Below are 21479 nucleotides of genomic sequence, written 5' to 3' on the forward strand. Positions count from 1 at the left end.
TCCCCGGCCTCAGGTTTACTGTGGGGAAAGGATGGGCTTCCACCTCCACATTTGCAGGTCACTGGGGAGTCTTCTTTGTGGCCGAGGCAGGGTGAGCATCTAAGTGTCTTTGCAGATGGGTGGTCAGGAGTCTGGCAAGGGGCTGCACTGCTAGGTGCTTTTAAATCCTTGATTTCTTCCTATGTGTCCTGACTCAGCATTTAAGCATTTGTTTGCAGATTCTATTTGTTTGCACCTCCTTACATCAAATTTTTTGACTGAATATCATTAAAATGTGTGTGTGTGGGGGGGGCGCTGTGTTAGTTTCCCTAGGCTGTGGTAATAGTAGTACCACACTCGGGGCAGCTTAAACAGAAGTGCATTCTCTCCCGGAGCTGCTGGAGGCCGCAGGTCTCAGAGGGCGGTGTCGGCAGGGCCCGCTCCTCCTGAGGCTGGGTGGGAGGATCTGCCCGTGCCCTCCCCCCGACAGCTTCTGGGGGATTGCGGGCAGTGCTGACACTCAACACATCGTCTTCCCTGTGTACACCCGACTCCTTGGCAAAATGTCCCGTTTCATAAGGACACCAGTCATGACAGATTAGGGCTCACCCCAGTGATTTTCCCTGCAAAGACCCTATTTCCAAACAAGGTCATATTCACAGGTCCTGGAGGTTAGGACCTAAAACACTTTTTTTTTGGTGGGAGGAGGGGACAAAATTCAACCCATAACAGTATGTGTGACAGAATACAGTCTAAGTGTCAGTTTTTATGATAACCAGGAAGCATTTTCCACACCTCTCTCTTCCCGCCCAGTGCATTAACATATATGCATAGTGAAGACAGAACTGTCCCCTCCTTCTGTCTCAGGAGGTGCCCCGAAGGCAAGGTTTTATGAACTTTAGGACAACCTACCCCAGGAGTATCTAAATGCTTGTTTATCAACTGCCAGCTCTCATTACATCAAAGCATGAGTTTGCTCGTCTGGGTCGTGTGTGCAGGGCATTCCAGTACCAGTTTTATCACTAAGAAAACCCCTTCCTCTCTAGTGCATTTAAGTGTTTGCGTCTCAAATATTAGATTTTATTCTGTATCAGTCAGGGTACTCCAGAGAAACAGAACCAGTGTGTGTGTGTGTGTGTGTGTGTGTGTGTGTACTTCTGTCAAGGAACTGGCCTGTGTGAGTGTGCATGCTCAGTCGCTTTAGCTGTGTTCAACTCTTTGCGACCCCAAGGACTATAGGCCATCAGGCTCCTCTGTCCATGGGATTCTCCAGGCAAGAATACTGGAGTGAGTTGCCATGCCCTCTTCCACGGGATCTTCCCTGACCCGGTGATTGAAACTGTGTGTCCTGCATCTCCTGTGGGGGCTGGCAAATTCAGTCTGTAAGGCACTTCAGAAACTCAGGCAGGTTTTCTAGGCTGCAGTCTTGAGGCAGGATTCATTCTGTTCCAGGAAACCTCAGTTTTTTTGCTCTAAGGCCTTCGACTGATTGCATGTGGCCCATCGTATGATCTAGGATAACCTCCTTTACTCAAAGTCAGCTGACTGTAGATGTCTACAGAATACCTTCACAGCAATAACAGGGCTGTGTTTGAACCAACAACCAGGCACTGTCACCTGGCCAAGGTGACACATAAAACCTAACCATCCTGGCAGGGAAGGGCTAGCTGGGAGACAGAGTGTGATCTGCAGTTGAGAAAGACTCCTCCCCTTCCATGACATGTTCACCACCAGCTAGGTTTCACCTGCTTGGGTCCATTTGTTTGACTCTAGATTAATGGGAGGGGAAGGGAGTAATGCCTTCAAAACACTGATGTTGGGTCACTGGTAAAATGCCCCCATCTGGTCCATGTAAGGGTTGTTCGTCCATCTATTCTTTATGTTGGAGGCTTTGTCTACAGGTAATTGGAGGGTGGGGTGGAAGGAGAGGCAGGGTGGTGATGCAGTGCATCTAAGTATGGGATCACTGAGCACTCAGAGGGTCTCCTCCTGGGCACAGACTAGCAAAGTACTTCCCTGCCTCCCAGACGTTATTAGACATGCCAGATATAAACAAACCCTGCTGCTTTAGCACCTGGGGCTGCTGTTACTGTGGGACACTGCAACCTATTCTGCTGATGCACCTTGCCCGTGGAGAAGGGGACTGGATGGCTGGGGGCTATTTGCTGTACTCTCTTGCATTTGTATCTTACCTGCCTCCTGAGAAATCTGTATGCAGGTCAATAAGCAACAGTTAGAACTCAATATTGAACAACTGACTTGTTCCAAATTGGGAAAGGAGTATGTCAAGGTTGTATATTGTCACCGTGCTTATTTAACTTATATGCAGAGAGCATCATGCGAAATGCCAGGCTGAATGAAGCACAAGCCAGAATCAAGGTTGTCAGGAGAAACATCAATATCCTCAGATACACAGATGACACCACCCTTACGGCTGAAAGTGAAGAGTAACTGAAGAGCCTCTTGATGAAAGCAAAAGAGGAGAGTGAAAAAGCTGGCTTAAAACTGAACATTCAGAAAATTAAGATCATGGAATCCGGTCCCATCACTTTACAGCAAATAGATGGGGAAACAATGGAAACAGTGACAGATTTTCTCTTCTTGGGCTCCAAAATCACTGCAGATGGTGACTGCAGCCATGAAATTAAAAGACGCTTACTCCTTGGAAGAAAAGCTATGACCAACCTAGACAGCATATTAAAAAGCAGAGACATTACTTTGCCAACAAAGGTCCGTCTAGTCGAGGCTATGGTTTTTCCAGTAGTCATGTATGGATGTGAGAGTTGGACTGTGAAGAAAGCTGAACACCAAAGAATTGATGTTTTTGAACTGTGGTGGTGGAGAAGACTCTTGAGTGTCCTTTGGATTGCAAGGAGATCCAACCAGTCCATCCTAAACGAAATCAGTCCTGGGTGTTCATTGGAAGGACAGATGCTGAAGCTGAAACTCCAATACTTTGGCCACCTGATACGAAGAACTGACTCACTGGAAAAGACCCTGATGCTGGTAAAGATTGAAGGCAGGAGAAGAAGGAGGTGGCAGAGGATGAGATGGTTGGATGGCATCATCGACTCCATGGGCATGAGTTTGAGCAAGCTCCGGGAGTTGGTGATGGACAGGGAAGCCTGGCGTGCTGCAGTCCATGGGGTTGCAAAGAGTCAGACATGACTGAGCGACTGAACTGACTGACTGACTTGCACTTGTGACTTTTTTGTAGTTGTGTAACCTGCCTTTGGGCTTTCCTGGTGGCTCAAATGGTAAAGAATCCACCTGCAATGCAGGAGACCAGGGTTCAATCCTTGGGAAGATCCCCTGGAGAAGGAAGGGAATGGCTACCCATTCTAGTATCCTTGCCTGGAGAATATCATAGACAGAGGAGCCTGGCAGGCTACAGTCCATGGGGTCACAAAGAGTTGCTCACAACTGAGCAACTAACACTTTTACTTTTTTCAACCTAGTTTTTAAAAATAAAGTTTAAATTTATTTTTTAAATTATTTACTTAAATTTTTTTTATATTTTCAAATTTAAAAAATGTTTAAATCTGAATGTCAACAGTGCCAACTTTGGCTGCCATTGCCCTCACTAAGGAGCTAGATGCCCAGGAGTGAGGGTGATATGGGAGACAGGAGTCTCTTCCCTTCCCATGCAGTTGTAATGCCAGGGCTTAAATGTTACCTATTTTTCATTCAATGTAGACTCTATGTGCCTGTCAACTATTTCACTTCTGTTAAGTCAACAAAGTAATCTGATCCACATGTCCCGTGCTTTGGTTGGGCAAGTCAAAGACAAGATCTGGCACAAGAGTTTTGCCTTTGTAACCTTACACTTGCTCAATTTGCAACTTCACTGTGTTGATTAAACAAAGTTCAGCCTCTGAGCAGGTATTCTTAACCTGCGTTTGCCGGGGTAGGCTTGCGAACTTCTGATATCTATACCAGATGCTGTGTGCATGTGCCTTTTTTTCTTTTCATGTCTTTTTAACTTTATAAAGTTTCAAATGTACATGAATTACAAGAACAAGCCCAAGAATTCCTGTACAGCTTTTGTCAACTCACCAATTGTTAGCATTTCATTACACTGCTTTCCAGTTTTCTTCGCATATGAATATTTTTTAAGACAATTGAGGGTGAGCAGCTCCTAAGGAACATTTCTGAAAAACACAGACATTCTCTTACAGAGTTACAGTACAGTTATCAAAAATCAAGGACTTAACATTGATGAAGTCCATGTTCAAGTTTCACCAACTGTCCCAATATTGTCCTTTGGAGCAATTCTCTTTTCAGCTCCTGGGAAAATCCCCCTAAACCCTGGGATTAGGTGTTGTAAGTAGTTATTGTGTCTCTCGAGACTTGAACAGCTTCTCAGTATCTTTCATGAGTTTTGGAGTCCAAGGAGCAGCATAATTTTTATTTCGGTCCCTACCAGTAGATATCTGGGGTTTTCCCATTTTCCACTATGATAATGCTTTGAGGAATATGTTTTTGCACGCCACATGGAGCATTTACGTAGTTTTCCCTGGGATGAGCTCCTAGGAGGGTGAACTTTTGGGTTGGAGGGAGGTGTGTTTTTAAGACTTGCTACATGATGCCAAGATGCAGTTCCTAGAGCCTTGCCAAGCCCATGTATGTGAGAATGCTCATTTGCTCCCACAGTCGCCAGCATCAGGCATTGTTCTATTTAATCTTGCAGCGCATCAGAGAAGTCAGTTTTACAGCCATTTAAGGAAGCCTCTGGCAGCTAAAGTACGTTTTTATCCAAGGCGAAGTCAGCCCTGCAGTCTGGGGTTTTGGAGCAAGATGAGAGCCAGCCAATGCGGTTCACTGCCGCTGCCACTAGAGGGAGCACCTGATCCACTGCAGGCACTGTTGTCCAGTCACTAAGTAGGGTCTGACTCTGGGGCTCCATGGTCTGCAGCACTCCAGGCTTCCCTGTCCTTCACTATCTCCCTGAGTTTGCTCAGACTCATGTCCACTGAGTTGGTGATGCCATCCAACCATCTCATCCTCTGTCATCACCCCCTTCTCCTCCTGCCCAGCATCAGGGTCTTTTCCAATGGTCAGCTCTTCACATCCGGTGGCCAAAGGAATCAGAGCTTCAGCTTCAGCATCAGTCTTTCCAATGACTATTCAGGGTTGATTTCCTTTAGGATTGACTGGTTTGATCTCTTTGCTGTCCAAAAGACTTTCAAGAGTCTTCTCCAGCACCACAATTCCAAAGCAGCAATTATGTGGCACTCAGCCTGGAGAATCCCAGGGACGGGGGAGCCTGCTAGGCTGCCGTCTATGGGGTCGCAGAGAGTCAGACACGACTGAAGTGACTTAGCAGCAGCAGCAGCCTTCTTTATGGTCCAACTCTCACGTACGTACATGACTACTAAAAAACCATAGCTTTGAGTATGGGGACCTTTAACAGCAAAGTGATATCTCTGCTTTTTAATATACTAAGTTCGTCATAGCTTTTCTTCCAAGGAGCAAGCATCTTTTAATTTCATGGCTGCAGTCACCATCCTGTGATTTTGGAGCCCACGAAAATAAAGTCTGTCACTGTTTCCACTGTTTCCCAACCTATTTGCCATGAAGTGATGGGACCAGATGCAATGATCTTAGTTTTTTGAATGTTGAGTTTTTAAAGCCAGCTCTTTCACTCTCCTCTTTCACCCTTATCAAGAGGCTCTTTAGTTCCTCTTTGCTTTCTGCCCATTAGAGTGGTATCATCTGTATCTCTGAGGTTGTTGATACTTCTCCAGGCTGATGCTTGTGATTCCCCCAGCGTGGCATTTCACATGATGTACTCTATATATAAATTCAATAAGCAAGGTGACAATATACAGCCTTGACATACTCTTTTCCCAATGTTTTCCCAATTTTGAACCAGTCCATTGTTCTGTGTTCAGTTCTAATTGTTGCTTCTTGACCTGCATACAGGTTTCTCAGGAGACAGGTAAGGTCGTCTGGTATTCCCATCTCTTTAAGAACTTACCAGTATTGTAAATTGGTAAATATGGTAAATGTGACTGTGTTTATATTTACCAATTAACTAGCTCTGACCACTGAAGAGAGTTCTAAGTTCTGCTCAGGGACACAGAGGAAAGTGGTTCTTGTTAATCACCTACCACAGCCCCTACAGATGACATGTTTTAAAATATTAAGGCCACTAAGGGGCAAAGAACTTGTCAGCAACCACAGACCATGGACTCAGTAATAAATATGGAGGCATTTACCCATGAAAAGATGCTCAGCCTCACTGAGAAGAAAGGGAACACAGGAGAAAGACAAGGCACCTCTGTCTTTCCATGACTGACACACGTTTCAGAGACTGCTGATGCTTGGTCTCATTTCTGCATCAGGACATTGACATTGGCAGCCTCCTCTGCCTGGAACAGTCTTTCTCCTCTGGATATTCACAAAACTTGTTCCCTCACTTCCTTTAAATGTTTATGGAAATGTTTCCTTCTCAATAAAGGTCTACCCTGACTCCCCTAATCTAAAAATTCTCCCCCTTCCTCTCCCCCTAGTGTTCCTGAACCATCTTGCCTTAGCTGCTCTAATTTTTTTTTTTTTTTTTTTAGCTGCTCTAATTTTTATAGTAATTATCTTTTTGTACCACCAACTTTTCTTACCAACTAGCCTGGGACTTTCCCAGTGTTAGCACTAAAGTTCGGCATTGTGGGCAACCTGGACAGTTGGCCACCCTAGGTTTAGTGCTTACTGTTTATCATCTGTCTCCCCACACAATGGATGCCCCAGGAAGGTGGTGCCTTGCTTCCTGTCTTGGTCACTGATGTATCCCAAGCACACAGAACAGAGCCTGGCAGACAGCTAGCTATAAATAAATACTTGAATGAAGGGACCAGATCCCAGTGGTGGGGATCCAAATAAGGAGAGCCCTGCCAAGGGCTACTTGGCAGAACTTCAGACACTTGTGCTCTTTGAGCCTGCAATTCCACTTCTAGGAACTTCCCCTTCAGGAAAGCTCACAGCTTTGCCTGAGGATGCTCACTGCAGCTCCTAACCACACACTAGACCAGCGTAAACACGCTCCAAATTAGCTGGAGAATGCTAGAAACTCCTAGGTTCTTATGGAGGATCACAGTGCACGCTGCTGAGGAAGGATATATGGGAATGTAAATGTGCAAGTAGTGTGGGGAGGAAGACACCAGATATTCACAGCAGGTACGTGAGGTGTCGTGAATCGGAACGTGAAAGGGGAAGGAGGGCTAGAGCTGTGCTTCCTCCTTTCACTGCAGTCACTGTGAATTTCCCTCCAAACATGTATTTCTTCCATGAATTAATACATATGAACAGAAGAAATGAAGGTTCATTTCTAAAGCTACAAATTTGGGTTTCACTGAGCAAAAGTTGTTTCTGGGCCTTCAGCACTTAGCAAAGGAAGGACACCCCTCTCCCAGCCCATCTCCTGCCCATCCATCTCCCAAACTAACTCAAAAGGCCCCATCACTAGGCCACCTCCGGAGTCCTTCTCAGATCTGCCCACTTTTCTCCCACCATGGCTATGGCCACCACCCTAGCCCAAGCCACAACCAACTTCCTGTTGAAGTTTTGCTTCCACTCTGGGCCCTCCAGTCAAGTCTCTAACCAGCAGCCTTGAGCTAGAATCACAACAAATCCATTCACGTCTCCAGGTCAGAATTCCTCACTGGCTCCCTAGGGCCCTACCTACCATGCCCACCTCTCCCAGCCCAGCACATTTCTCCAGTCAGACCTTTCTTTCCCCACTCCTCTGCGCTTCTCTCAGTTCCTCCCATCTCAGGGTTTTCAAAAAATTCTTTTTAGAAAATAACAGCTTTATTGAGATATAACTCACACACCATACAGAAAACTTTACCAATTTAAAGTGTTTTGGTATACTCACAGAGTCACACATCTATGCCATCACCACAGTCAAGTTTAGAGTATTTTCATTGTCCCCAAATTTACCCATTAGACATCACTTTCCCATCCCCCAACCCTAGACAATCACTCATCTACTTTCTGTTTGCATGGATTCAACTGTTCTGAACATTACATATAAATGGAATCATACAAATGCAGTCCTTTGTAACCGGCTTTTTCCCTTAGCAGTGTTTTGGAGGTTTGTCCATTCGTAGTAGGTAACAGTACTTCATTCCTTTCTATGGCTGTATTGATCTCACATTGTGAGTATACACCACATTTAGTTTACCCATTCCCCAGGAGTTGAATATGTCGGTTATTTTCATCTTTTGGGTATTACAAACAATATGATATGCATATCTGCACAGCTATGAATATCTGTGTATGACTTTCTGTGTAGACATGTTTCTGTTTCTCTGGGGTACGTACCTAGCTGTGGAATTGCTGGGTCATAGGGTAACTCTAGGTTTAACCCTTTGATGAACTGCCATACTGTTTGCCAAAGCAGCTACACCGTTTTTCATTCCCACCAGCTGTGCGAGGGTTCCAATTTTTCCACATCTTTCCCAACACCTATTATCTCACTTTTTGATTACAGCCACCCTGGTGGTGTGAGATGATATCTTATTGTGGTTTTGATTCTCCTTTCCCTGATAGCTGATGACACTGAGCATCTTGTCATGTGCTTACTGGACATTTATATATCTTTGATCAGCAGCACTGTCTCTTCTCAGGGTTATTCCAACAGCCTCTTCTCTGGCCTCCCTGCCTCTGCCCACATCCCCATGAGCATCCCCCTTCATCCTCTTCTCCACCCAGCAGTCATAGTGAGACCACAGCAGTCCTCTGCTCAAAATCTGGCAGTGGCTCCCTATTCCCTCAGAGACAAGACCACAGTCCTAATCACCGCCTTCAAGGTCCTGCATGATACCCCCTCCCCAACTCCATCCACACATACATTTCTCTGACCTCATCTCCCCATACTCTCCCCTTGCCCACTCCATTCTAACCACACTGGCCTCCTTGTAGTTCCTCAAGTGTGCTAGACCTCTGCCCCAGCTGTTTCAACTGCCCAAATACAGCTTCCTGATAAGCACATAGCTCGTTTCCCCCCTTCCTTCAAACTTGTGTTCACATGACACCTGTGAAGTGTCAGGCAAGGTTTCCCTGGCCACCTGGCTTAAAATTCATTCCAGCTGGCATCCCACAATCTGGCACCCCCACCCGAATCCCTCCCCCCTTGCTCCACTTTTCTCTTTTTCCACAGCACTCGCTCCCTTCTAAACTACCACGTATTTTACTTATTACCTTTTGCTTCTGTGTCTATTTTCCCTTACCACAGGAAACCCCAAATAAGGCAAAGATCATGAAAAGTTCTTAGCAGAGATGGGGCCTGTTGGAATTTCAGGTGTCGGTAAAGGGCAGCCTCCCTGAGGACCGGCCCCAGCCACTACCTGTTGCTGTCAACAAAGGCTGACTGGGACACAGCAGCTCCCTTCATCTGCACATCCACTGACTGCTCTGGCTAGGGCAGCAGAAGAGAGTCGGTTGGGACAGAGATGGGTGGCCTGCAGAATCAAAAACCTTTACTGAGAAGATTCACTGAGCCCAATTTTAAGGCTGCGGGCAATTCCTTCCTTCTCCCTCAGGGCCTGTCCACGATTCCTTCCTTCTCCCTCAGGACCTGTCCACGTCAGGGATCCCCAGCACTCCCACTCGCCCTGCCACCAACGTGCTCGCCGGCCCGTCTGCTCCCGCCCACGGCCCATCAAAGCGTCCAATGGCTCCCCAGGGCCTGAACGCTTCAACACACCGCCCACTCAGCCTCACCGGCTTCCCGATGGCGCCCCAAACACACCACGCGTGATCCCCTCGCCTCGCCTTTGTTCGGGTTGTTCCTTTTTCTGAAGCGCTTTTGCCATATGGAGCCCAGGCAATTCTTCCTCCGACAGGTCAGAGAGAAGCCCCAGCCCTCTCTCCCTGCACCCCAGGCCCTGACTGATCCGATCTGTCTTTATCACTCGCTGACGTGATAGGATATACTTACTTGTTTACTGTCTGGCTTCCCCACGAGGTTGTCAGCACCCTGAGCACAGGGATTTTGTCCCTTTTACTCTCAGCTGTATCCCCAAAGCATCCTGCCTGCCACAGGGCTGTTGCTGTTTAGTCACTAAGTCTTGTCCAACTCTGCAACCTCAAGGACCGTAGCCCGCCAGGCTCCTCTGCCTATGGGATTGTCCAGACAAGAATACTGGAGTGAATAGCCATGTCCTTCTCCAGGTGATCTTCCTAACCCAGGGCTCAAAGGGGAGTCTTTTGCATTTACAGGCAGGTTCCTTACCACTGAGTCACCAAGGAAGGTGCTCAAAAACCCAAAGCATACTGAATAACTGCCAGTGTCCAGAGAGGAACCTCATAACATCCACCTGACCGGGTTGTTTCGAGGGTTCAATGAGATCAGACACGCAAATAAACTACAACAGTGCCCCGGCCAGCAAGCATGAGTTAGTAACCATCACTCTCATGAGCACCAGCAGTCCTTGTCTGTCGGGTAGACTCCGGAGCTACAGATCAGTGTGACCCCCAACTCCGCCTCGTCCCAAGTCGGGGGCCCCTGGGCAAGTCACTAGAACCCCCCTTCCGTCAGAGTCCTTGCGTGTTAACTGGGCCGGACTTAAGGTGAGGCGTGGGGGGCGCACGAGTGCCGTCAACCCGCCACACACTAGTTCTGGCTAGGGCGGTGGGCGTCTCTGCATGTTTCTGCCGCAGTTCCAGAAGTTAGGGCCCCACTTGGGGTCTTGTAGGGACCCTCTCTAGAGGGTCTGAGAGACCTTGCTGGAGGCGCTGGGTCACACAGTAGCCGAGGAGGCGGGTCAACTCCCGGGGGTCCTGCTGTCAGGGCGCCGATACGTGGCCGCCCGGGGCATGCAGGGCCGGGTCCCCAAACAGGGAAAGGAGTCCTGACGAGGCCTGGCTGGCGGAAGAACGGGGTCAGTCACAGGTAAGGCCTGGCCCTCAGCAAGGCCTGAAGGCTCTTCCTTCTTTATTAGACACCGTCCTCACAGGAGACTGAGGCCCTGCCGGGGCCAGAGGTCACACATCGGAGGGCAAGGCTTCTAAGCCTTCAGCGCCGGGCTGACTGGCCTTGGAACCTCCGCTACACAGCACGCAGGTCACACGTCATTCCACCACAAAATGGCGCCTCGAAGAAAAACGTACCGCGACGGCCAGCGCCCACCCCCACGACGGGCTGAGGAAGGGGCGCGAGTGTCCGCGAGCTTATTTGCATACACAAAACCAACGAACTTCATTGGCTGTGAGAGCCTGGGTCCGCGCTAGGCAGATCCCCCATTGGTCATTTCCTTTTCTCCGCCCCTCTGGTACCGCCTTCTATGTCAAGGATTGGCCCGCGCGTGTCTCGTGACGCCACTCCACGACTGCGCGTCCCTATTGGTCGGAGTGCCTTCTATCATCCTTTTAAACCCCGCGAGTCCCACCTCCTTTCGCCCTGCCCAGGTTCCACGGCCGACCGTTAGTCGCGTGCGCGATTTCTGGGCGTCAGGGCGCGCGCGTACGCAGGCGTCTCATTCAAACGGCCCAATCAGCGCTCGCGTCGCCCTTTACGTCCTCTTCCTTTCTGCTTCCCCCTTCTCCACCGCTCCATTCTCCCGGATCCCCTCCCGGACCCCTCCGCGCCCCGAGTGGCCGGCCCGCCGCGCGCCCCCTCTCCAACTTCTGCCTGCAGTTTGCAGGAAGGGAGCGAGCCCGTCGAACGCCGAAGACCGTGCGCGCTGACGTCACGGGTCGAGGCGCCGCGAGAGGGGCCCCTGAGGGGGCGTGGCCTGTAGGCGGATATAAAAGGGTGCCCGTGCGCGCGCGGCCGGCTTACTGCGGCCGGTCACTGGGACGGGTGGAGCTGCTGTACGGTTTGCGGCGGACGTCGGAGGCTGCGAGAAGCAGAGCGGGGCCGCCGGGGCCTCGTTAGGGCCGCAGCGACAGCAGTTGGGCCCCCCGCCCCGGCAGGCGGCCGGAGAGCGCGGGAAGGGGGTCGGGGGGACCCGCCCCCGGCCGGCTGCAGTCATGGTGAGTGCGGCGCCCAGGCCCGGGAAGGGTGGGCGAGGTACCCCCCCTCCTCGCCCCCGTAGAGGAAGAGGCGTGGTCTCAGGACCCTCTCGCGGGCGGTTTGAGGGGTTGAGAGCTCACCTGGATGTCCGAAGCCCGAGTTGGGCCCAGGGGCCTTCCTGTAGGCGGGGCGGAGGGAAAGGCCCGGCCGAGTCCCGGGGAGGGCTCCGGCCTTTTGGGCAGGCCTGTGGGTCTTCCGGGAACAACAACACTCTGCGGCCGTCTCCAGGACCGATCTGGGGTTTCCAGGGTGGTCTTAACAAGATTAGATGGGGGAAAGGGACCTAGGTAGGCCTGGGGCTTACCTAGAATCATTGGGAAGCCTGTACGGAGCTACGAACAGGCTTCGGGGGCTTGTGGGGGAGGTGGAGTCGTCCGCAGGAGCTCGGAGATGCGCCCCATTTCTAGTGGGTTATCCTGGGACTGTCGCCTGAAGCTTCCTGGGTTGGGGGTTCCGGGAGCTCGGGGTGATTGATTGACAGCCCGGGATCCTGCAGGAGGCTCCACGCCCTGGCTCTGCCCGTGGCTCACCTGCTTGTCTCCATACTTAGAACTCCAACGTGGAGAACCTGCCCCCCCACATCATCCGCCTGGTGTACAAGGAGGTGACGACGCTGACCGCTGACCCACCTGATGGCATCAAGGTCTTTCCCAACGAGGAGGACCTTACCGACCTGCAGGTCACCATTGAGGGCCCTGGTGAGTGTGGGAACGACAGGGAGGAGTGCGCTTCCTAGTCCTAGTCACCCTAGAGCCAGGATAGGAGGCTCCCACTCTTAAGTGAATTGCCAGACCCTGGGGACGCAAGGGTGGGCAGGACAGGCACACCTGTTACATGTGTTCCTGGTGTGCAGGGCTGGACAGTGGGAGTGACAAATAATTTTGTACTGTCTCCCCATTAAATGTTGGTGAGAAAAAACTCTGGGGGCCAAGAGAGCATGTAATGGGTCCTTAGCTTGGCTTTGGGTGTTTCCTCCATCCTGAAGTTGGGTAGGAGTTCCATGGGATTGGGAGGAGGATTCCAGGTGGGGAGAAGTGTCAGCAAAGGCCCGGAGGGCGGGTTGGACCATCTCAGATTCCTTCCTGTCGGCACTGTCTGGGGCTCTGGGGACCAAGCAGAGAATAAGCCAGATACAGGCTTGGGGGAGATAATAACCAAACCACTACAGGCAATTGTTTGATCTTGTAGGTTGGTTTAGCATGTCACTTCACGTGCACTACATTTAGGTTATTGAATTTTTACGATTTAAATGAAGAGCATGTAATGAAAAGACTTAGTCTGGAATCAGGTTTGTGGGCAGAGGGTCAGGGAAGGCTTTCTGAGATGGTGAGAAGGTGATTCACCCCATCCTGATGCGGGCTCGGCAGGAGGTGAGGATCCCAAAAGGCCTTTGGCAGTCTTGGGGTGTATTAGATATTTTATAAGAACAGAAAATAAAGGGCTGGTGAAGCTTACAGGAAACAGATCTTTTAGGGTCTGTAGGTCTCTTCAAAGAGTTTAGAAAGGAAGCCCTTGGGTTTAAAGCAGGACTTCACTGTGACTTCAGTGGGGCTTTGGGTGGGGTTGCAGGCTGGAGGCTGACATCCATCAGGTGAGCGAAGTGGTTCTGCTGGACTTGAGGGGGGGCTCAGATTTATGGGGGGAACTGGATGGGTTGGACGTGGGGTCTGGAGCACCAAGAACAGCCCTGGGAATGGCTCCCATGGGTTTTTTACCTGATCAGGAGGGTGAATGAGAGGGCTGTTTGCTGCAGCAGGGAGACCTTGGAGTGTACAGAACTGTCCTGAGTCTTGCCTGAGAGACTTCCAAACAGATGTTTTTCTGGGGGACTGAGGGGGCATATATGTCTGTGCCACTTGGGAATGGTGTGCTGTGGCTTCAGTGGGGACTGAGGAGCCTCCGTGGGTGGGGACCACCAGTTGGGTTAGCTCTGAGCTGGGGGGTGGCGGGTTGGGGGCGGGGGTGGTCTGCAGGCCCCTGGGAACCTAGCCCTGTTCTCTCAAGAGTTCCCAGTCTGAGGAAGGAAACAAGAGGGGCACTTGCCTCACCGATAGACTGAGGAGGCTGGGTTTTGGGGGTGCCTGGAAGACCTGAGCCTCCTGATGCGTCCCCTCTTTGCATTCCAGAGGGGACCCCGTATGCCGGAGGCCTCTTCCGCATGAAACTCCTGCTGGGGAAGGACTTTCCGGCCTCCCCACCCAAGGGCTACTTCCTGACGAAGATATTCCACCCGAATGTGGGCGCCAATGGCGAGATCTGCGTCAATGTGCTCAAGAGGGACTGGACCGCTGAGCTGGGCATCCGGCACGTGCTTCTGGTGAGTTCTGCTGCACCCTGACTGCCTCCTGGCCGGCCCAGTCACGTCCAAGCCACAGAGCCTTGTTCCTCTTTAAAACAATCAATGCTGAAGTGGTGGGGGCCTCCACATGAGAGTCCAGGTTTCCAGCTTTTGTAGAAGGGTAGGCAGCGCCCAGGGAGCTCTGCCACGGGGCGGGCGAGGGATTTGTGTGGGGATAGTTTTCTGGCAGGTGTGGGCCGAGCGTCTGGTTGGAGAGCCTTTCCGACACCGAACAGCTAGTGCAACCATCAGCGCTATAATCCGGCCGTTTCTCACTCAGGAGTGGCTCTGTGCCACCCCAGGACGTCTTTAATTGTCCCTGCTGGGGTGTTCCACGCTTAGTGGGTGGGCGCTGGGGAGCTGCTGCCCCTCCCGCCACAGGCCTGCCCCTTGGAGAGCCATGCCCGCCCGCCCCCCAGGTGGGGCCCCAGGGTCCCTGTGGGCCCCTTAGAGCATGGAGGTCACCTGGTGCCTCTCCCCACCTGCCTCACAAGGTAAAAGTTTTTTAAAAAGCTGAATTTCTAATGAGCCCCTGGGGCAAACAGTAGGGAGGACAGGGAGTTGGGGTTTCCTGCAGGGCACGGGGAGGGTTGAACACCAGGATAAACTGACCCCAGACCTGTTCCTCCTCTCCCTGGAGTGTTGGTAGGGGCTCCCAGAGAGACTGCGGGTGAGCTCACTGAGTACCCGCGTGCCCACCGGGTGGTGAGTGTGGTCTGCCAGGCCAGAGCACCGCAGGCGAGGCAGTGTGGGATCTGAGAGGCTGGGGGGCGGGCCCCTGACCCCGGCCCTCTCCCCACAGACCATCAAGTGCCTGCTGATCCACCCCAACCCCGAGTCGGCCCTCAACGAGGAGGCGGGCCGCCTGCTGTTGGAGAACTATGAGGAGTACGCAGCCCGCGCGCGCCTGCTCACTGAGATCCACGGCGGCGCCGGCGGGCCCAGCGGTGGGAGGCCCGAGCCCGGCCGGGCCACTGCCAGTGGGGCGGCGGCCTCCACTGCTGACCCCACAGCCCCTGGGGGCCCAGCAGGGGCTGAGGGGCCCATGGCCAAGAAGCACGCGGGCGAGCGCGACAAGAAGCTGGCAGCCAAGAAAAAGACGGACAAGAAGCGGGCACTGCGGCGCCTGTAGTGGGCTCTCTCCCCTCCCTTCTTACCTGACCCGACTCTGTCTCTAAGTTATTTAAATTATGGCTGGGGTGGGGGAGGGCACGAGGGCACTGGGACCTGGATTTGTTTTTCTAAATAAAGTTGGAAAAGCAGCTCTGCACCTCCACCGCCTGGGCTGTGAGCAGCGGCACCCTGGCCCGTCTTGGGTGCAGTGGTCGGTGGGGCCTGGTCCCGATCACTCCTGACCTCGTCTTGAAACGGGCACAGCGGACTGGTGGGGTCTGGCCAGGCGGCGGGTGCGGGCCCCATTTGTCTGCCCTGCCCTGGGTTCTTGGTCCAGCTCTGGCTGCAGAGCGTGCTCCCGGGGGCCTCTGACTCTCTTGCCAGGCCTCATGACACTGGTCTCGTGGTGGGCGGGTCGCTGCTCAGGTCTCAAGTGAAGCTGACTAGGCCCGCTCCTTTCTCCAGGCTTCGCATTCCTGGGTTGTGGGCCTGGGGCTGTCCTCAGCTGCAATCTGCCAGGGTCCTCACCCCACGCTCCCCTTTTGTGGCTGACCTGGCCCTTTGGCAGGGCCTAGTTGATTAGATGCAGCTGTTTGATAAGCCCTGGGGGAGAACTTGACTGCAGGAGCTTGTCCGGGTGGGAAGGGGGGTGGGTCTGGGGCATGGCCCTCTTCCCCGCCCAGTTTCCTCATCTGCAGGAGGGCAGAGTGGCAGTCACTGCACCTGTGGGTGGCTGTGGAGGGCCAGGGCGAGGCCGCAAAGCCTGGAGAAGTGTGAAGGGACAGCAGGGAGCTGACTTGAGTACACAAAACGCTGAGTAAAGCCACATACAAGTACAAAATATTTGGTTCCACTTCCGTGAAATTCTAGACGGCAGCCAAAAGCAGATCCCTGGCTGGCTGGGATCAGGGAGGATCAAGGACACGGAACCTTGGTGATGAGCACGTTCCAGATCGGTTACGGTGGGGCTCACATGGCTGCATAATTATGCATGGCTGCATAATTATGTGAACATGTGTATATTTAAAATTGGTGTATTGTACTCTGTAAAGTACATCTCAGAATTTCATGTAATTTAAAACAAGGAATTCTGTTCAGTGGGAAAGATGATAGTTAACAAGACATACAACGGAAAGGACAAATCTAAATTTGTGAAGAGCCCCTACAGGTCAGTAAAAATGTGAAAGCAAAATCTCTTGCACAAATACGTCACAAAAGGGGGAATCTCAGCGACGACCAGGCAAACAGACGAAGGTTCACACCATCACAAGTGATGGGAACCCCGAGCTGACCCCGCTAGACTTGGCAGTGCCAAGTGCAGAGCCAGGGATGCTCTGCCAGTCCACGGTGCAGGAGCGGGAAATAAGTCACGTGGAGACAGGGTGGAAAGGCCGGAAGCACGAGTATGTCATTACTCAGCACTCTTGCACACACACCACGAGCTGCAAAGCCACGTTTGTCCCAGATTGCAAGCAGTATAAACACCTGGATACAGTTGAGGAGCAACAAGAGCAGTGGGCCATCACTCACAGCAGCGTGGAAAAGCTTGCCATCAGCCAAACAAGCAAGGTTCAGTAGATCCACAGTCCTAACGCCATCGCATGCAGTTCCAGAACCATCAAAACCAAGCTCTGCTGCTAAACACACATACCACGGTGGTCACGCTGTGTTTGAGAGCAAGAAAATTGTTTCCCTAAGGCTCAGGATACTGGTTACCCCTAACCAGCAAGGAGCCCAGGAGCAAAACATAAATGTGTCAATGTGTGGTTTTCTGTGCATCTGCTGTATTTCAGGATTTTAAGAACATGGAGGGAGGGAGGTGGAAGCAGGGTTCTGGATGGGGAACACGTGCGCCCATGGCTGATTCATGTCGATGTATGGCAAAAACCACTACAATATTGTAACTAGCCTCCAATTTAATTTTTAAAAAAGACAAAACACACCAAAAGACATGAAGGAGCGCATTATGAGAGATGGACCAATCTCCAAAACATATTACGTAAGAAAGAGCAACGTGCCAACACTGTATAAAATATGCTACCGTTTCTCTTTTCAAATTTAACCAGAAGGTGACATTAGCCTGCAAACACTGTCCCAAGAAAGAAGAGCCTGGAATACCGTGTGCATGGTACCCATTCAAAATGCAACGTCTTGACTTTTAAAAAATTTTAAAGATAATGAAGTTTCACTAGAACGGCTCCCTCAAACTCCCATCTCCCCAACACCCAACTCCCTAATCAGGGACAACCAGTGTCAATGGGTTCTCTTGTATTTTTCTGAGGAAATTCTATGGGAATGCAAGCAAATTTAAGCATGTTGTTTAGTCACTAATTCATGTCCAACTCTGTGACGCCATGGACTGTAGCCCACCAGACTCTTCTGTCCATGGGATTTTCCAGGCAAGAATACCGGAGTGGGTTGCCATTTCTCCAGGGATCTTCCTAACCCAGGAATCGAAACCGCATTTCCTGCATTTGTAGGTGGGTTCTTTACTACTGGGCCACCAGGAAAGCCCCCCAAATTTAAGCATATGTTTTTTATTATTTATAATTTTGGCCATACCACACGGCTTGTGGGATCTTAGTTCCTCGGCCAGAGAGTGAACCTGCGCCCTTGGCAGTGAAAGCGCAGAGTCCTAATCGCTGGACCAGCAGGGCAAGTCCCCTAACACCTGTGCTCGCACGTCCACTGTCTCGTTTGTGTATACCTGCCAGTGACCTGCACACAGCATGTCACACCTGGGCTTTTTGACTTAGCATGTCTGGCTGGCTGTCCTATAGCACCCAGCCCTTCCATGCCCTCAGTCGCACCCCAATGTATGGCAAAGAAACCAACAACACTGGAAGAAATTACCTCGGTGCATGGAGCCCGGGGCACACAAGAAGTCTGCAGAGTCACCCTTTTCTGTGACATTCCTGTGCCAGAGGGTACATCCATGTGCAACTCTGTACAGATACTGCCAACTCGTTCCCCGTGGGTTTGTACCACTTGACACCGCCAGCAACCTGTGTCCACCCCCTACCCAACCCCTGCCCACAGCCTCACCAGCACTGATTTTTATCCAACTTGGATTTTTCTCAACCTGAGAGGTGAACACTTAGTCATCTTTAATAGACTTAACAACAGTTTTGGATTTACACAGAAATTGTGAAGACAGGACAGGGTGCCTCCTGGCTGCGTCTCCTCCATAAATGCGAAGTTGCTGAAATCAATGTGCTGGTTTGGCTGTGAGAGCCTGGCCAAGGGGCACGAGGACTTCCTGGCTCTCCAGTGGTGAGGACCCCATGCTTCCTCTACAGGGGGCATGGGTTCGATACCTGGTCAGGGAACTAAGATCCCACATGCCACGTGGCATGGTTGGGTCCCCAACTGGGCTCCTGGGCTCTTGCATGTCTCCAAACCACATGCACACGTTATTTTCATAACAGAAGACTTTAAAGAATAGGTTTTATTCCAGCAGATGACTACAAAAGTAACAAAAGTAAATTTTTAAAATTCCTGGACAGGGTAGAGACAGCCTGGAGGAAATGCAGCAGAGGGCACAAGGATATTCACATAACTCACGAAGACTGGGAGCAGCAGGCATGACCACATGGATTCGTCCTCAGAGTGCTCTGAAAAACCCAAGCATCGTTTTGTGTGCAAGTAGCTGTTGACACAGAGATGTTTGTGTTCGTTCCGAGTCCATCTGCTCAAGATAAATTGCACCCATTCATACATGCAAGGGAGATCTGCGGACTTGTCCCAGCAGGCCATGTTACAAGCTCTTTGCACATTTAACCTCAACAACCCTAGAATGTAAGGTCTACCGAAGTAGACGTGTCATAGGCACGAGAGGTCAAGCAACCAGCCCAAGGCTGCACAGCCTAGGAGTGGTGGAGCCCTGAGGTTACCATGCAGACGGAAATTCAATCAAGGCCAGCCCCTCCCTCAACAGCAGGTTTCCACTGCTGAGTGACCCTGTGTGGGGCAGCTGCCAAGGGCGTGCCCTACACTCAACTCTGCAAATGTTCCCTAGGTTACCACTGGACACGACGCAGCACACAGAACCAAGATCTCTGCTTCTCAGAGCCCCAAGGAATCAGACACAAAAGGAACTCATTTCATGTAGAGGGAAACCAAGGCCGAGAGACTAGTGCCACGGCACAGAACTGGCACCCAGGCAGCTTGGCACAGAGAGGGGTGTTGGGGGGGGGTAGGGGGGCGTCTCTGGGCACTTGTCTTCCGCTCTCCCCACCCTGGCCCCACGGTCCCCACTAAGCCAGCAGTCAGTCTGGCCCTCCCTCATGAGTTGCTTTTCTCTTGCTGCTTTCCAGATTTTCCCTTTGTCACGGCATCCAGCATTTTTGCCAGATGTGTATCTGCCCAGCTGGACTGCATGTGTGCTGAGCGCCCAGAGCAGCAGGGATCCAGGGCAGACAAGGAGACCCCCGCAGCTGACCACCAGCTGCCACACGGCACAGCAGACGCCCATGGCTGCATGCCTCTGGCCTGCTGGGGTGCTGGGCTAAACACTCACTGGGGTGGGCGTTCCCGGGACCAAGGCTCAGTGTAGGCAAGCACCTCCCAGAGGACAGCAAGGGGCTCGGTGAGAGGTGGCCGGCGGGGGGGCGGGCTACAGCCAAGGGCTGCCTCTCCGTGGAGTGGGACCGGAACTGTGGGAGAGCTCTGAGCAGATGTTAAGTCACCGAAGTTCCACCGCAACTACAGACACTGCCCAACCAGGGTTGAGAACAGACCTGGGGAGGAAGGTTCGGCAGGAAGGGTTCCTGATCACATCCGCTGAGGAAAGCTGGAGCTCCTGATCCCAGAGCAGAGCTGGGGGGGGGGGGGGGGGGGGGCAGGGTCCTCACGAAGGCAGGATGGCTGGCACACAGTAAATACGTTGGGAACATACCAGGAGCCATGATGTGGGTAACCTTTACTCATCTGAGCCTCACTTTCTACATCTATAAGGTGGGGATATCTGCTTCATGGGGTGTCTGGAAGACAGCCACTCCACAAGTATCTGCGTATACTTTTGTGTACACACATATATACATGCCACAGGTCGATCTCGTTACTAACACCTAATTACCGCACTCACATATGTAGGCTGTCCCCCAGGCATTCATTAACCTCCTTAATTCTAAGAGGCACAGAGAGGGGCACTCACTTGCCCAAGGCCACACAGCTAGAAACTAAGCTGGAAGGAGCCAGGGAGGCACCCAGCGGCGGTGCCTACATCCTGGTTGTAACAGACACCAGGAAGCCAGCAGCAAACCCAACTTCAGACCCAGCGAAGAGAGACCCTAGAGACAGCTGTGCACCTGGACAAGGGCTGGAGGCAGGCTCTGCCGCAGAGTGGAGTGGGGAGAGCTGAGGGGGGCTAAGCGTGGAGGGACAGACATCTGCAATGAGGCAGCAGATGAGGTCAGGGTTGTAGGGCCGGAGGGCTCACTCCCAATGCAGCAGGAGGCAGATGGCTGGCCAGGTAGGTTCCTAGCCAAGAGGCTATGCAAGGATGTGGCCGTTGCAGACTGCCTTCCCCTCTGCCACTGGGGACAGGGCCCCACAGGGTCCTGGACTCAAGAGCTACCTGGTGCCCCCAAAGGCAAGCTCCCTTCCCAGATGGGCACTTGGCCCAGAACCAAAGGCCAAGGCATGAGTGGGCCCTGCCCACCACTAAGTCCCAAGATCCTCAGTTCAAACCTGCAGGGTCCCCTGGGAGACTGTGAGCTGCCCAGGACCCTCAGCTGAGGGCAGGGTCAGTCTGCACCTCTCCTCCCCACCACAGCTCCCACTGGGGCTTCCAGTCCACAGCCAGGGTCCCAGACAGCACACACGTCACCTTCACAGGCCACAGAGCTACCCAAACAGGAGGTGCACTGAGCCTCCATCCAGATGCCCACCCCTCAGGAGACAGACTATTTGGAGACCAGAAACTTCCACATTATGTTTATCCTGAAGTTTCAGCATGCACTGGCAGTGTGTGGTGTTGTGATGATTCTAGGTTTTACTTCATGTGCAATTCCTGTCTCCCGAGTGTTTGAA

The 21479-nt window shown here is 51.9% G+C and overlaps 1 protein-coding gene across 1 annotated transcript; it reads left to right on the plus strand.

Annotated features, from left to right (window-relative positions):
• The first annotated feature begins 11067 nt into the window (after positions 1 to 11067).
• UBE2S (ubiquitin conjugating enzyme E2 S) lies at positions 11068 to 15603 on the plus strand. The gene is made up of 6 exons (XM_086349423.1): positions 11068 to 11087; positions 11389 to 11668; positions 11734 to 11955; positions 12546 to 12693; positions 14122 to 14312; positions 15136 to 15603. Exons 1-6 carry the CDS (start codon positions 11068 to 11070, stop codon positions 15463 to 15465), a joined length of 1191 nt encoding a protein of 396 aa, XP_086205549.1. The 3' UTR covers positions 15466 to 15603.
• Positions 15604 to 21479: the final 5876 nt, after the last annotated feature.

The sequence above is a fragment of the Bos grunniens genome, chromosome 18 (assembly GCF_055505025.1).
Source record: "Bos grunniens cultivar Pamir isolate PY7600 chromosome 18, Bosgru_T2T1.0, whole genome shotgun sequence".
NCBI lineage: Eukaryota > Metazoa > Chordata > Mammalia > Artiodactyla > Bovidae > Bos > Bos grunniens.

Bases quoted from the DNA above. Each gene is read 5' to 3' on its own strand.
- UBE2S (XM_086349423.1), top strand. From the start codon at position 11,068: ATGGCGCCTCGAAGAAAAAC. The intron at 11,088-11,388 runs GTACCGCGACGG...CGCCCTGCCCAG, and splicing joins ATGGCGCCTCGAAGAAAAAC to GTTCCACGGCCGACCGTTAG. The intron at 14,313-15,135 runs GTGAGTTCTGCT...CTCTCCCCACAG, and splicing joins GCATCCGGCACGTGCTTCTG to ACCATCAAGTGCCTGCTGAT.